This window comes from Harpia harpyja, chromosome 22 (genome assembly GCF_026419915.1).
Source record: "Harpia harpyja isolate bHarHar1 chromosome 22, bHarHar1 primary haplotype, whole genome shotgun sequence".
Taxonomy (NCBI): domain Eukaryota; kingdom Metazoa; phylum Chordata; class Aves; order Accipitriformes; family Accipitridae; genus Harpia; species Harpia harpyja.
The window spans coordinates 5,978,899-5,991,413 of NC_068961.1; the positions used below are offsets into that span (position 1 = coordinate 5,978,899).

The 12,515-nt window shown below is 39.6% G+C and overlaps 2 protein-coding genes and 1 long non-coding RNA gene across 9 annotated transcripts in view; 2 read left to right on the plus strand and 1 right to left on the minus strand.

Moving 5' to 3' along the window:
- STS (steroid sulfatase) overlaps positions 1–6,974 on the minus strand; it is a 115,280-nt gene extending 108,306 nt beyond the window's left edge. For 2 of the 7 annotated variants that reach the window (XM_052773844.1, XM_052773843.1), the window contains exons 1-2: positions 6,894–6,974; positions 5,986–6,165 (exon numbers count right to left, since the gene is read on the minus strand). The gene's annotated coding sequence lies outside the window, so the exon portion shown is untranslated. Of the gene's footprint in view, positions 1–5,981; positions 6,166–6,893 lie in introns of all 7 variants that reach the window. The other 5 variants (XM_052773841.1, XM_052773842.1, XM_052773848.1 and 2 more) reach the window with 4 other exon arrangements.
- PUDP (pseudouridine 5'-phosphatase) overlaps positions 6,776–12,515 on the plus strand; it is a 74,977-nt gene continuing 69,237 nt past the window's right edge. The window contains exon 1 of the mRNA XM_052773849.1: positions 6,776–6,924. Within this exon, the coding sequence (XP_052629809.1) occupies positions 6,846–6,924 (79 nt within the window). The 5' untranslated portion in view covers positions 6,776–6,845. The remainder of the gene's footprint in view (positions 6,925–12,515) is intronic.
- Positions 7,028–11,563, plus strand: LOC128135176 (uncharacterized). Its single transcript, XR_008232977.1, has 3 exons — positions 7,028–7,326; positions 10,309–10,350; positions 11,398–11,563. It is a non-coding gene; the product is annotated as an uncharacterized LOC128135176 (long non-coding RNA).

Here is a 12,515-nt window from a genome sequence, read left to right on the forward strand (position 1 = left end):
GATACAACAATTCACTCTGTAATACAGCTTCTTGCAGATATCTGCCTCATCAGGCTTGCAAGACAATAATTCTTCATACTTAAAAATACAGAAAAATCTTTCAAACTGTATGAAGAGGTAGTAAGCTCTTCATGGGCTAGATATGTTGCCACTGATGTCTTTCAGTGAAGTATAACACTGACTATTCTTAATTAATGAGGATACAGCTAGAAGTGATCCATAAAGAAAATTTTAAATTGGACAAGTGGCAACAAAAGTTTTCAGCTTTTGGTTTGGTACAAAATGGGGAACAATGTGACTAGGCAACAGTAGTAAAAAATATTTGTAAGAATTACAAATCATTCATTAGTGACCAAAATAAAACTATGGCAAAAATGGTAATTCAGTTCTTATGTTAATTCAAAGGTATGCTGTATCTGGGACTAAGAAGACAGCCTATTAGTAAAAGATGGCCTTTCTATTTGCCACTTATAAAACCCACAGCTACAAGAACATACCTGAGTGCTGGACTTCTCTAAGGATACAGAAAAACTAGGATCCCAAAGAGCAATCAAAACACTAAAAGCTTCAGAAAGCATAACTTATGAGGAAAGGTTAAATGAATGAAATTTCTTAAATTAAAAAAAAAAGACAACTAGAGGAAGAACATGGGATATCCCAGTAGAGCAAAAGATTCACTGAAAGATTTAGAAAATTTTAGGCATAATGTCTGGACAGACATTTTAAGCAGATACAATTCTGTGTCAAAGAATTAATCTAGATCTTGAACGTCTCTTGTGGTCTTACCTATATGTAAGCACATGAAATGGAAGTCTAGGAATCTTTCAATCCTGCAGTGTCACTGTGAGCATCATTCACCTTACAGAACCCAAGATGAAATGTTCAAGATGCACTTAGTAGGTAGAGCTAGCTGGCTTAGGGGAAAAAAAAAAAAAAAAAAAAATCTCAGTCTCACTGGCTTGACAGCACTGGGACCACAATGCTTCCTTCCCCATATCCCTGATATCTAACTGTATCAGTATTTACAAGTGGTGTTTCTTGTTTTACAAACGTTTTATGAGAACAAGCATGTATAATTGATATTCTGCTAAGAAAATTTTAGTTCAAAGTATAAAATAAGAAATAAGGCTACATCATTTTCTCATCTATTTTGTTATAACACACTGAACCTAATTCCTCAAGGTATGTAAACATATGCTTAAGTTAAAGTAGGTGGACAACCTAATGAAGGGACTATTTCCTCACCCAAAACTTAGTCAGCGCCCTACATGCTAGTGCTCACAGAGCATATTTGACATTGGCTGTCCACAACAGCATGTTTGCGTGCCTGCCATGTAGGGAGGAAGACAGGACAGTAGCTTCAGGAGGGAAGAGAGGAATTCCAAAAATGGAATTATGACTTGGTTGGGAGGTACACTAACTCCTGCAGCCAAGAAAAAGTCCCAGCTCCCCTAGTCAAGAACAGCCTGTACATCTAATACAACTCAGCTGCAATGGGGACTCAAGCAGCAGCTGGCTAACTCCGCTTGGCACTGTCCCCTCTCCTCTCCCTTCCCACCATTTCTGCTTCCTGATCAGCGTTGCTACTTCATATGTTCCAGCATGGTGTTACAGCTTCTCTGCCTAGATAGATCTACACACTTGGACTGCTAAAATCACTGCAAAAAAAGGAAGGTTGTGGTACTGTACAGTAGCTGGCCTCCAACAGTCTCCCTGCACTACCTAGGCTTACAGCTTGTTTACTCTGATCATGTAGACATTCTGGGCTGTCAGCAGGGTCATTTATCTCTGCTCGACCCTTTGGACATGCAAAATTGTAAGGGCATGCACCCACAAAGCAGGCAGAATGAGCTCTGGAGATTCAACTGATTGTTGCATGCTGAGTGGGGAATACGCACATGAAACCTGAATGTGGAACATTACGGATCAGTGGCTTAGAGACCTTGTGACCCCGAGAATCACAATTCCTTCTCTCTTTTCCATCTGAAGATGTAATTACTGCAGCCTTTGAAGAAGTTGAGCTTAGGAACACAAGACTGAAAGGGACTACTGGAAGGGTGACTGCATTCAGTTCCACCCTTATTGCCGGCAACCAAGTGATAGGTGTTTTGTTCAGGAAGATTGACAGAACGTGTATTCCACAGGGCACTACAAACACAAAATTTTTCCTACAATCTGTAACAATCAAACTATAGTAAAATGAAAAAATATAGCCATAAAATTTACATGCAGACAAGAAAGAAAACCAAGAGCATAACTAATATTTTAGGCTCCTGCAACAATGGAAAGTTAGATAAATAAATAAAAGTTGCAAATGATCCTACAGAGGAAGCCCATATCACACAGGAAAAGTGAACCAAGATACAAGGCTTCAGATCTTATCTGGGGATGCAATCCCTTCTGTCCTAATCTTTCTGATAGTTTAAGGCTAAGCAGGACCCCACCCATTAAGCACTTCAGGATTTCAATTACAATGACACTGCTCATCACCTGAACACTTTGCCTGTGTGCAGCCAATATTTTACTGGAAGACCAAAAATGATGTCAAAAAGCTGATTCACAAGCCATAGAGGAGAGAAAATGATTCTCACTGACTTTAATGACAACAAAAAAAGGCCCTGAAGCATGGCATTAAGGCTTCGTTTCCCAGCTTCAGAAACCGTTCGTTCTGTTGTATAATCCCATCAACACAGCAATTGACATCTAAAAATATCTTAGATCCCCTGTTCCCTCTCGTGTACTTGGTTGGCTTTTCTAGAATTTCACCCCTCATTGCTGCTTAAGAACCTTTTTATAGTGCCTAATCTAAATTTATAGATGACCAACGTATATCATCTTCACTTTATTCTCCTGAAGCATAACACATCATCTTTCTTGCCTTTGTAACTAACCCACTTGTAATTGGTGGCAAGTATCAAAATCCAGAAACGGATGGCTCTCCTCCCCCTACTTGCTTGGCTGTAAGACCCATGATTGATTAAAGAGGATATACTCCCCTTTTGACTTATGAAATCAATAAAACATTACTTAGATCAGCAGGTGTATTGTATTATTTAATTGCCTTAAGACATATGCTCATTTTCCCTTTTGCAACCATAAAAACACGAACTGAAACAATAAAATTCACTTAATTCATATTCTTAGGGTGACAAGCTCTTGTTTGGTGACATCCAGAACTGGGAGGGATTTCCTTTTCTGAGGGCTTATAGGCTCAACTATAGCAACTGTTGTGAATCTCAGCTGATACATGAATTAAATTACATTTAACTCCAAGTCATTCCAAGTAATTTGTTACTAATAGCAGGTTTAACAGCTGATCATGTAAATCATTGTGAAAGCTTTTAAATTACTGGATTTATTCAAGTCTTTAGATTCTTTTTTAATATTCAAACCAAAATGGATTATAATCTGTTTATCCTCTTTGCCAAGGCGCCTGCAGAACAAGAAAATAAAGTCAGTCATTTCTGTGTGAAACACATAGTGCTTGATGCTCCTATCAATGGTATAAAAATATGTAAATGAATCCATGTTTCGAGCACAATATGAAGTAGTGAAATAGGAAACTGCAATTTTTGAGTCACATGTATTGCCTAAGAAAACACTTAAGCATATTCTGAAGTTTTTACTCTCCAGGAAAAGAGCTTAGTTTCAGTGATGTGGAAAACTTTTTAGCTTTGAGGTAAAGAAAACCCAAACACACAAAGATTAAAAAAAGTTATGAGGACTGTGTATGTAAACACTGTGCTGCATACTTAGTAACTCCATGGATACACACCTGAGTATTTTCACCTTATCACACATGTAAGAACAAAACCAAAGTGATTTTAACCCATTATTACAAAGCCAGAGAAAATAGACTTGTTTGGGGTAAGAAAGGCTACCCATAGGCAGCTAATATACATTAAAAAACCTGGACATCCAGCATGTATACATACCATGTAACACCAAAAAATTTAAAACTGAGCAAATATTTATTCATCTGCTTTGGTATATGCCCAGATAGCAAGTTAAATTCATTTAAAAATGTACATGAAGTTAACTGTGTTCTTCAGACTTTGCAGGATTCAAGTCTACCTGCACGATTACATCTCAGTAACCCAAGTTCGCCCTTCTCAATAAGCACACATCAGGTTCGTAGGCATGTAATTAACTATCAGTCTTCATGGTCACTGTACCTCCACCACAGTATGCTTCCCACAACTCAAAAGTTATTAAAGTCCTCATCACTTGGAACAGGCTTAAAATAAATAATTAAAAAAAAGTCATAAACAAAAAAATCAATTGCACATTTCTCAATGTTTCACTCCTTAAAAAAAAAAAAAAAACAACCAAATAGTACTGCTGAGATGTTTGAGACAAATATTTAAGACAGCTCAAATAAAACTTAAATCAGCATTTTCACTTATTTGAGCATCTAGAAAACTATGCTCCACCATGAATTAGAAGTTCTGCTTGGACTTTCACCCAATTTCATTCTGTTAGTAAGAAGACTTAGTCATGCTGAATAAACCTAAACAGTTTGTCTACAGTGGGAAGATTTTCCTGTGTTTGAATGCAGCTTTGAAGAATCAAGCTAACATAACACTGATTATCACCGATGAGCCAGAGTAAAGCAAAGCAAATTGAAGTCATCAGCCTGTCGGGTAACCTGACAAGTCTCAAAATTTGCAAAGTAAGATTTGTAACGCAGATCACTTAACACTAAACACTACAGGGTTCATCTTGTGTATTACACTTTAATTTTTTGGGCTTTTTTCATAAAGGTTGTCTTTAGGATTTATTTTCACTTTAAATAGGCAAAAGTTTTGCATAAGCCTTATGTTTTCTGAGATGAACTGGTGGTTTACTTGCTAATAATAGTAAACATCTCCCCTTTTGAAGAAGGTGGAGTTGTGATCAAAATACTTTTCTCTAATTAGAACAATGAATCAAGATACCTGAGTGATGTAGCTTTTTCTTGTTAACAAGTACAGGTGTTACTATGCCAGCAAATACAATTAAAGACAGGTTTTTTAGAATATTTGATAATTACAAAGTGAATGAATCCACCTCAGGTACAACTGCCATACAACCTCATTACTTACTGTCTTGAAATTTTTTGCCACAACAGCATGCACTCTTACAGTAGAAACACGCTCTTTCTTATAATAGCGGAATACTACCATTAGAAGTATTGAAATTACTATAATGATTTTTTTATTCCTTTTAACAGAGTCACACTTTTTTGGACATACTGTATTGAGGATTTTACCTTTCTATTGATTCTAGCTATGCTCCCACCTAAGTGAACTACCAAGGAAACTAACACATTTGCTGTCTGAAACAAGTTGGAATATTGACTTGTTGCACAGTGTTTACTGCAGAAACAAAACAGCTGTGTGCATTCTTAACACTCATATTGTAAGGTTACAATAAAGAATTTCATCTGGAAGCACAGGTCCCATTTTCTTAAATGTAGGCAAGAAATAACAGATGCATGTCATGACTACACATGACTTTTTTCAAAAGACATTTAAGGCACTGTGCTCTCTCTTTTTCCTAGCCTACATAGACAGGGCTTAAGCAGCATTATCAAACAATCATTACAAAATGAGGCAAGTTAAAAAAAAACCAACCCAAAAAACCCCCAGAAAACCAATCCAAAACTCAAAAAACTTTGTTTGAAAGTCAAGTTTTATTATTAAAAAGATACCAGTAAAGGCCAAGGATGTGTTATTTGTCTTCTTATTTCCAAGACAGAAGAAGGTATGAGGACTTCGTGTCTACGATATTTCTCACAAACATAGGGTGAGGATTCTTTAAAGGGATAGGTTTTGGGGGTAGGTAATATGTGTAAGGAGGATATATTAAAATTCAAATATGACTGTATGACACCTACAGTTAGGGCTTTAACAACCACCGCTAACTTGCTAAAATGGTGAAGTATTGCCAATTCAAATGAAAGCACTGTCAGAAAAAAAATGAATTGCTGAGAGGCCTACCTACAGACAAAAGAGACAGGACTTCCCTTACGCGAAGCTGCAACTAATCACTGCCTTCACACAGAACTGCAGAGCAGTACAAATCTTCAAGCCAGTATGTCACCTTGGGAGCCTGATACAGCTCTTTTCATGTCTGCTTCTGAAACTGGTATTTCAACGATCTTGATGCCCAATGGTTAGTTACCTGCAAGAAAAAATAAAAAAGGGAAGACTGAAGAGGAGAGTTACCTCTTTCCCTCACAAGTGCCCAGTCAAAATCAGATGATGTGTCCGTGCAGGAAGACTTGGTTCGTCTCAAGAACACTGGCTTGTTTCTTCAACTTCAGAACTTCTTGAACGTTTCAGAAAAAAACCCACCCAAAACAACCCACTATTAACTACTCTCACACTCAGCAACCCTGAGGAGACGGGTTTTCACGCCACTACTTTACTCTTTCCTCACAGTTGTACATAGATTTGTACGTTTTCGTTTATGGCTCCAACTGTGATCCAGTGGTACTATTATCCTCGTAAACCTCCACACAGGCAAAGAGAAGTTTTGTGAGGAAACACCGTCCCGAACGTCACAACGCCAGCAACTCCCCACTCCCTCCCCTAAGCAGTACCGAAGGGGATTTAAAAAGAACTGTCCTCCACCACACGAGGCCCCACGAAGAGAAACGGACTTTGTTTTAAGAAAAGAACAACAAAACAAGCAGAGAAGGCCCCGCCGCCAACACCCGCTCCCGACCGCCCCGCGGCTCCGCCGCCCGGCCCGGCCCGGCCTTGCCCCGCGGCTGCACCGCTCCCCTCGGCTCCTGCCGCCGCCACGACCGCGCTTGCGCCGCCGCTGCCAGGCGGGCTCCCGGCTGCTCTGGCCTCGCCATGTCCTCCGCCTCCTCCTCCGCGGCCGCGCTGCGGCCGGTCACTCACCTCATCTTTGACATGGACGGCCTCCTGCTGGGTGTGTAGCCTTCACCCCTCTCCCCTGCCGCGGCCTGGCCCCCTCCGACCCCGCGCTGCCCGGCCCCACTCCGCCGCCCGGCCCGGCCCGGCCGGGCAGCGAGGGGCCCCCTCCCCGCCGCCCCGCCTCTCTGCTGAGGCGCCTCCCGGGGCCGGGGGGCAGCGGGCCGGGGCGGGCTGCCCCTTCACGGCCGGCTCGCTCCGGGCGGGCGGCCAGGGCGCCCCGGGCGGCGTTGCTTAAAGCCGGCTGAGGGGATTAAAGCCACAGGAAGCTATTCGTTTTCCTTCTCCTCGTCCGCGCCAACCCGCTGCTTTCCGCGGGCAGATTTCGCCCGGATGAAAAAAAAATCCGGGGCCGAGATCGAACAGGGCGCTTACCCTTAATGGCGGCGGACTGAGCGAGGTGAGGGCGGCTGTGGGGAGAGAGGCGCGGGGTAGGTTGGGGTGAAAAGCCGGGGAAGGTGGGTGTGGAGGGCGCGTTTCCAGTTTTACGGAGCCGGGGGAGTCCAAGGGCCGCCTGGAGCTCCGCTGGAGGCGGCCGAGGCCGGCCGGCCCCGTACCCGGGGGGTTGCTTGTGCCGTGCAGGGTGCAGGAGAGCGTTTTTAAGCGTTTGGAGTTGCAGTCTCCAACTGAAAAGTCTGGAAACCACCGTGATAGCCGCCTCCCGATTTTTGTATCGGTAGACTTTCGGCTTTGCGGGGTTGTTCTGCAATCTCTCGCCTCCCGTGCTACAGCTACATTGGGTCTTGTCATAGTATGACTAGGGCAGTATTTAAGTCTGCTCTTAACTACTTTCGTGAATGAGGCCCTTCTGCAGCATGCTTCCTGGAGAATAACGGAGTATTTTTGTAGGTGACTTGGTTTTTGAAATAGTCCATGTGGTTTATCACACGGGAAGCAGCTTTGGATGTGGGCGGACTCTTAAAAAGTGTGAACTTGAGGTGTGCGCCTTCCTTCTGCAAAACCCAAATTGTTGCAGTTTCTGGAAAGACTGCTGTGAAGTCTGATGAATTACTCTGTTTCCGAGAAATGTGCACTTTTCCCTCCTTCACGCCTACAACAGGTGAAGGCAATTCAGTTATCGTGGTTTAAAACAAAAATGGCTTTACTCACACTATCACAAATTGTTTCAAGCATTTTGGAGCCTTTGGTTTCTGTTTGTTTAATCTGTACTCTCAATACGCTATGCAAAACAGCGATTGAATTTCTTCACTTTCATTTTCAGTTTCACCACTGGAGTCTCAAATAGCCTGAGGTTATGTTTTTCTTTTTTTTTAATCCAGGACCAATTATTTTAATTACATTCTTATTTAGAAGTTTTAGGAAAGCTTTTTTAGTTGCTGCCGCTTTTTAGCAGAATTTGAAAATGTGCTTCACACAGAATACTCACCTGAACAGGACAGTCTAGGTAAGCGGTATGAATATTTAGGCTTTGATATGGATACGTAAGATTTCTGTATCAGTTTTAAGTGAATTTATTATGCACAGGCATTTACAGGATAGGTGCTTCAGCTTTGGCCAATATTCTAGGAACTAAAGACATTTGTCTCAGATGTTATCCTGTCTATATTTAGAAATTGCCTTTCTGTAACATTCCAAACAAGCAAAACCAATACAAATTGAGGTTCTGAGTCGTGTTTTAGGTCTCCAAACTCCTGGGGTTCATACAGTGAAGAAGGATTAAAAATACTCTAGATTACAAACTGTATCTCATACTGGGAAAGTAATTATAATGGATCGATAATTCTTCGATACTTTGTCACTTTCTGGATTCAAATAAAATAGCAGACAAATTATGGCATTTTGGTTGCTTATATATAAAATAAATATATACAAAACCCCCCCCGTATATAAACATGAAGAGTTTATGCATGCTGGTATAATTTATTTTTATCCCTACATATGAGGCATCCTTTGCACTGATAAATGTTTGTTGTGTTGTGTTTCCATTCCCCTAGTTACTGTTATGCTACAATGTGGATGTGATTTCTTCTATTTCAAAAAGCTGCATAGAAAGAATGTGTTGTATTTCAGTGATCTTTCAGCTGTGATGAAAGCCATAATTATATGTAAAATTAAACTGAAAATACTCTTAAGTGTCTTCCACTACAGAGGCGTAAAAGGGACACCACCTTGATGATTTTCATAATGTACACTTCCTTTCAGAGGGCTTGTAGTATGTTTCAGCCTCTAAATACTTTGAGTGTCACAACTTTAACATAATTTTTGGTGAACCTGTTTGTTTCATGACGAGTTGTGACCCTTAGGAGGCAAAAAGGCAGTCAGGAGACTGCTTGGACTTCCCCAAGATTCCTAAATGTTTCAAGAAATTTGGAATAATTTTAGGGAAGGCATGAAATAAAGGGCACACAGGCTAGACGCTTTCTGCTGAATCTGTCTGCTGCAAGTCTTCTGAATGAGACAAATGGTTATATTGATGTAAACCTACATGAGAAATAAGATCCCCTTTAATTTTCATATGACATTTTTAATGTCACCTAGTGTTAATCAAAGATGATAAATGAATTACATACATATTTCTAGAAGCTATAGAAATCTGCATAAAATTACTTCCTTTGAAAGATCACAAACAAAATTTCAGTATTGGATATCTAAAACTACACTTTTGTAACTTTTTTAAGTACCTCCATAGCTGGTTGCATTTTTCAAAAACTGAAGCTTTAGGTTTTGCAATAATTTTCACCAACGAAGTAGTGCGTGAAAATGTATGTGAATGTTTTTGGAAGTTTTCACTTAAACCTTGCTGATTTTATAGAACAAATATGAATTGATCTATAAATGATGAAAAAGTGAACATTAAATTGATCTAATGTGTCCCATGAACTTGCTTCCTATAGCTGACATAGTTGCTTTTGATTAAGGAAGGTAAGATATCTTCTGATAGGAAGATTTCCAAACTATTTGTGAATACTTCATACCTGAGTGTAAAATCCTTAAATGAGGTCTGAGGCACTTACAAGGTTCTTGACTTTGGAAACAATCCAAGTGTTACCCTGTAGAACCTGCATCCATATACTTCAGTCGCTAAGGCTAGGCTATGTGAGTGTGTTGCTGAGTCTCATCTTCTGTGACTTTATCTCCCCCATCTCTTTAGCATAATTGAGACTGATTAAATTGTCCTTGAGTCCCACCTTGATATATCAGGTTACCTTCAATAGGGGAGTTCTTCCCCCTGAACTGCCAGTGGAAGTACTTCATCCCTTTCATTTGGAGTCCTTCTGTATCATTATTTGGAGTGTTATCTAATGCCATTTTTTCAGCACTTATAATCAATGCAGTTCACCCTTCTGAGGTTTTCTCCTTTTGGATTACTTTCCCTTTGAGCTGTTGGATGAAGTCTTAGGTTTTTTCTGGTTTGTTCCAGTTGCCAGGGAATTAGCACACTGGAAAGTAATGCTCTCATTTAGTAAGTAAAATATGTGAACAGCACCTCTAGACGGCTTGTTATTTAATAGGTAAAATTAATTGAAGGACTGTTTTTTGTAGGAAGCTCCAGCTGTAATAGAAAAAACAGCCTTTGTGCTAGCGTACAGCAGTTACATCCTGCTTTATTATACATATGCAGCAAGGTTTAGTTAACATAGTTTGTAAGTGGTGCTCACTTCACTGCGTGGTCTAAACCAGAGGAAAAGGAATAACAAAATTTTAATTTTTGGTGTACTGCTGTACTTTTTTTTTAACCCAACACTTTTGTAGTGTTAAATTTCTACTTGCTTTCCTACAGCAAATCCTAACAATAAATGCTCAGAACTTGTACTACTGTACATTTTCTTAAAATGCTTTAGTCTTTTCCTACAGAAGACTACTGTTATAACTGCTAGTATGTAGTATAATTAAAACTGTTAAACCTATTTATGTGTGCGCTTATCCAACACGCAGAGTACAGGGTTAGCTGGCTAAAATAAAAAAACAGAACAGAAGCTAGAGGCCTTTGATACCTAAATAAATACTTTTGTTATAGTTGTACTGTTTAATATCTGATCCTGTCATTTTAGCGTCTTGTAAAAACATACAAACGCTGAAGATACAGAAGGAAAAATCTACTGAATTTGTACAAAACATACAGCTAGAGTAATGCTCCTAAGATCTATCTTCTCAACTTACTTGTAGGTTGTATTTTGAGCTATGACAAGTGTTTTTGTTATGTAATTGTAGCCAATAGCTACCCTACCACCAGAACACAACAGGATTGAATGTTGCCTTTGTTGATCAGTGCTTAAACTTGTAGGGGGCCAAAAATATTTTAAATTAGAAATTATATTCTTTACAAGCTGCATGTATAATATTAACCTTTCCTAACTGACTAATGAACTTGGGAAAACTGCTGCAAAGATAAGATGTTTCTTAGCATTGTGCTTAAAGCTGAACTAAAGCTTAATTAACATGCAGAGAACATGACAGTTCAGTAGAGAAAGTTTAGTCATGTATTTATTTTTGTTTAATTTTTTGTTAGGAGTAGTGACCATTTTATGTAAATTATTATCCTTGCTGGTGTCCCTTAATGTTGTGAAACAACATCCTTACATAAGGTAAGTCAGCATATTCAAGCACATCTGAGAGAGATGGTTTCTAAAGCAGCTTAGTTTTGCAAGATACCTTCACCATAACTCAAAGTCGTGTTGGACTGTACAGGCACAGGTATGCCAGCTTGTTCTGACCATTCGCAGAGGGGCGAGAAGTAGTTTAGGCAACTGGGATCAGAAGTTGCTGCTCTTGCAGCTGCTGTCTTTGTGTGGAGAAGACCGCTGGATGCTTGTGTGCCACTTATAACCAGCTCCTGCATGGCTCGTCACACAGGTAATCTCTGTTCTATAATACAGAAGAAATTAACTTGCAGTTAAATTCATTGCAGTGTTGTGAGATTCACAAGAGTTTGGGCATGTTTTCTTTCTCCCCAGTGTTACCTACCCATTGTCACAAGGTCAGAAGTCAAAAATGTACTCTTACTTTCATTTCCTTGCACAAGTTGCCTAGGAGATTGCTGTTACAAGAAAACTGGTAAGAGTTCCATGCTGGAGTTTACTTATGTGCATGCTGTCTTTTATTTTACAGCGTGAATGGGAGGTTAAAACAGCTTCCTATTTCTTCTGCATCAGAGCAAATAGCACCAATTCAACTAAACATCAGTCCTCTCTAGATTGTCCTCTATTATGGCTTAAGTGCAGGAATTAATCTTCTTAGGCTATGAACTGGCAATTTTGTAAGCCTATTTTCTGCTTCTAGGTAGTGGAAACTTACTTTCTTGCCATTCTCCATTTCCATCTGATTTGGGGGAACAAAGAAGGAAACAAAAATACTGTCTTGCCCCTGTGTTCTGTACTTGTATTTTGTTCCAAAACCAAAGAGATTAAGGATATTATTAGATTAAAATACCTCATAGATGCTTCGTGAGCAAATTTTGGAGATAAGTAAAACAGCTCCTCATTGAGAATTAACTAACCATAAATAGAGTAAATAAGATTTGTCATATGCTTGAAAGCTAACATTTTAATTTAACAGCAAGGAAAATTTTGGCAAGGACGTAACAAACATACTAATGTAGAGTCTAACTTCTATTATTCCCATGATTGA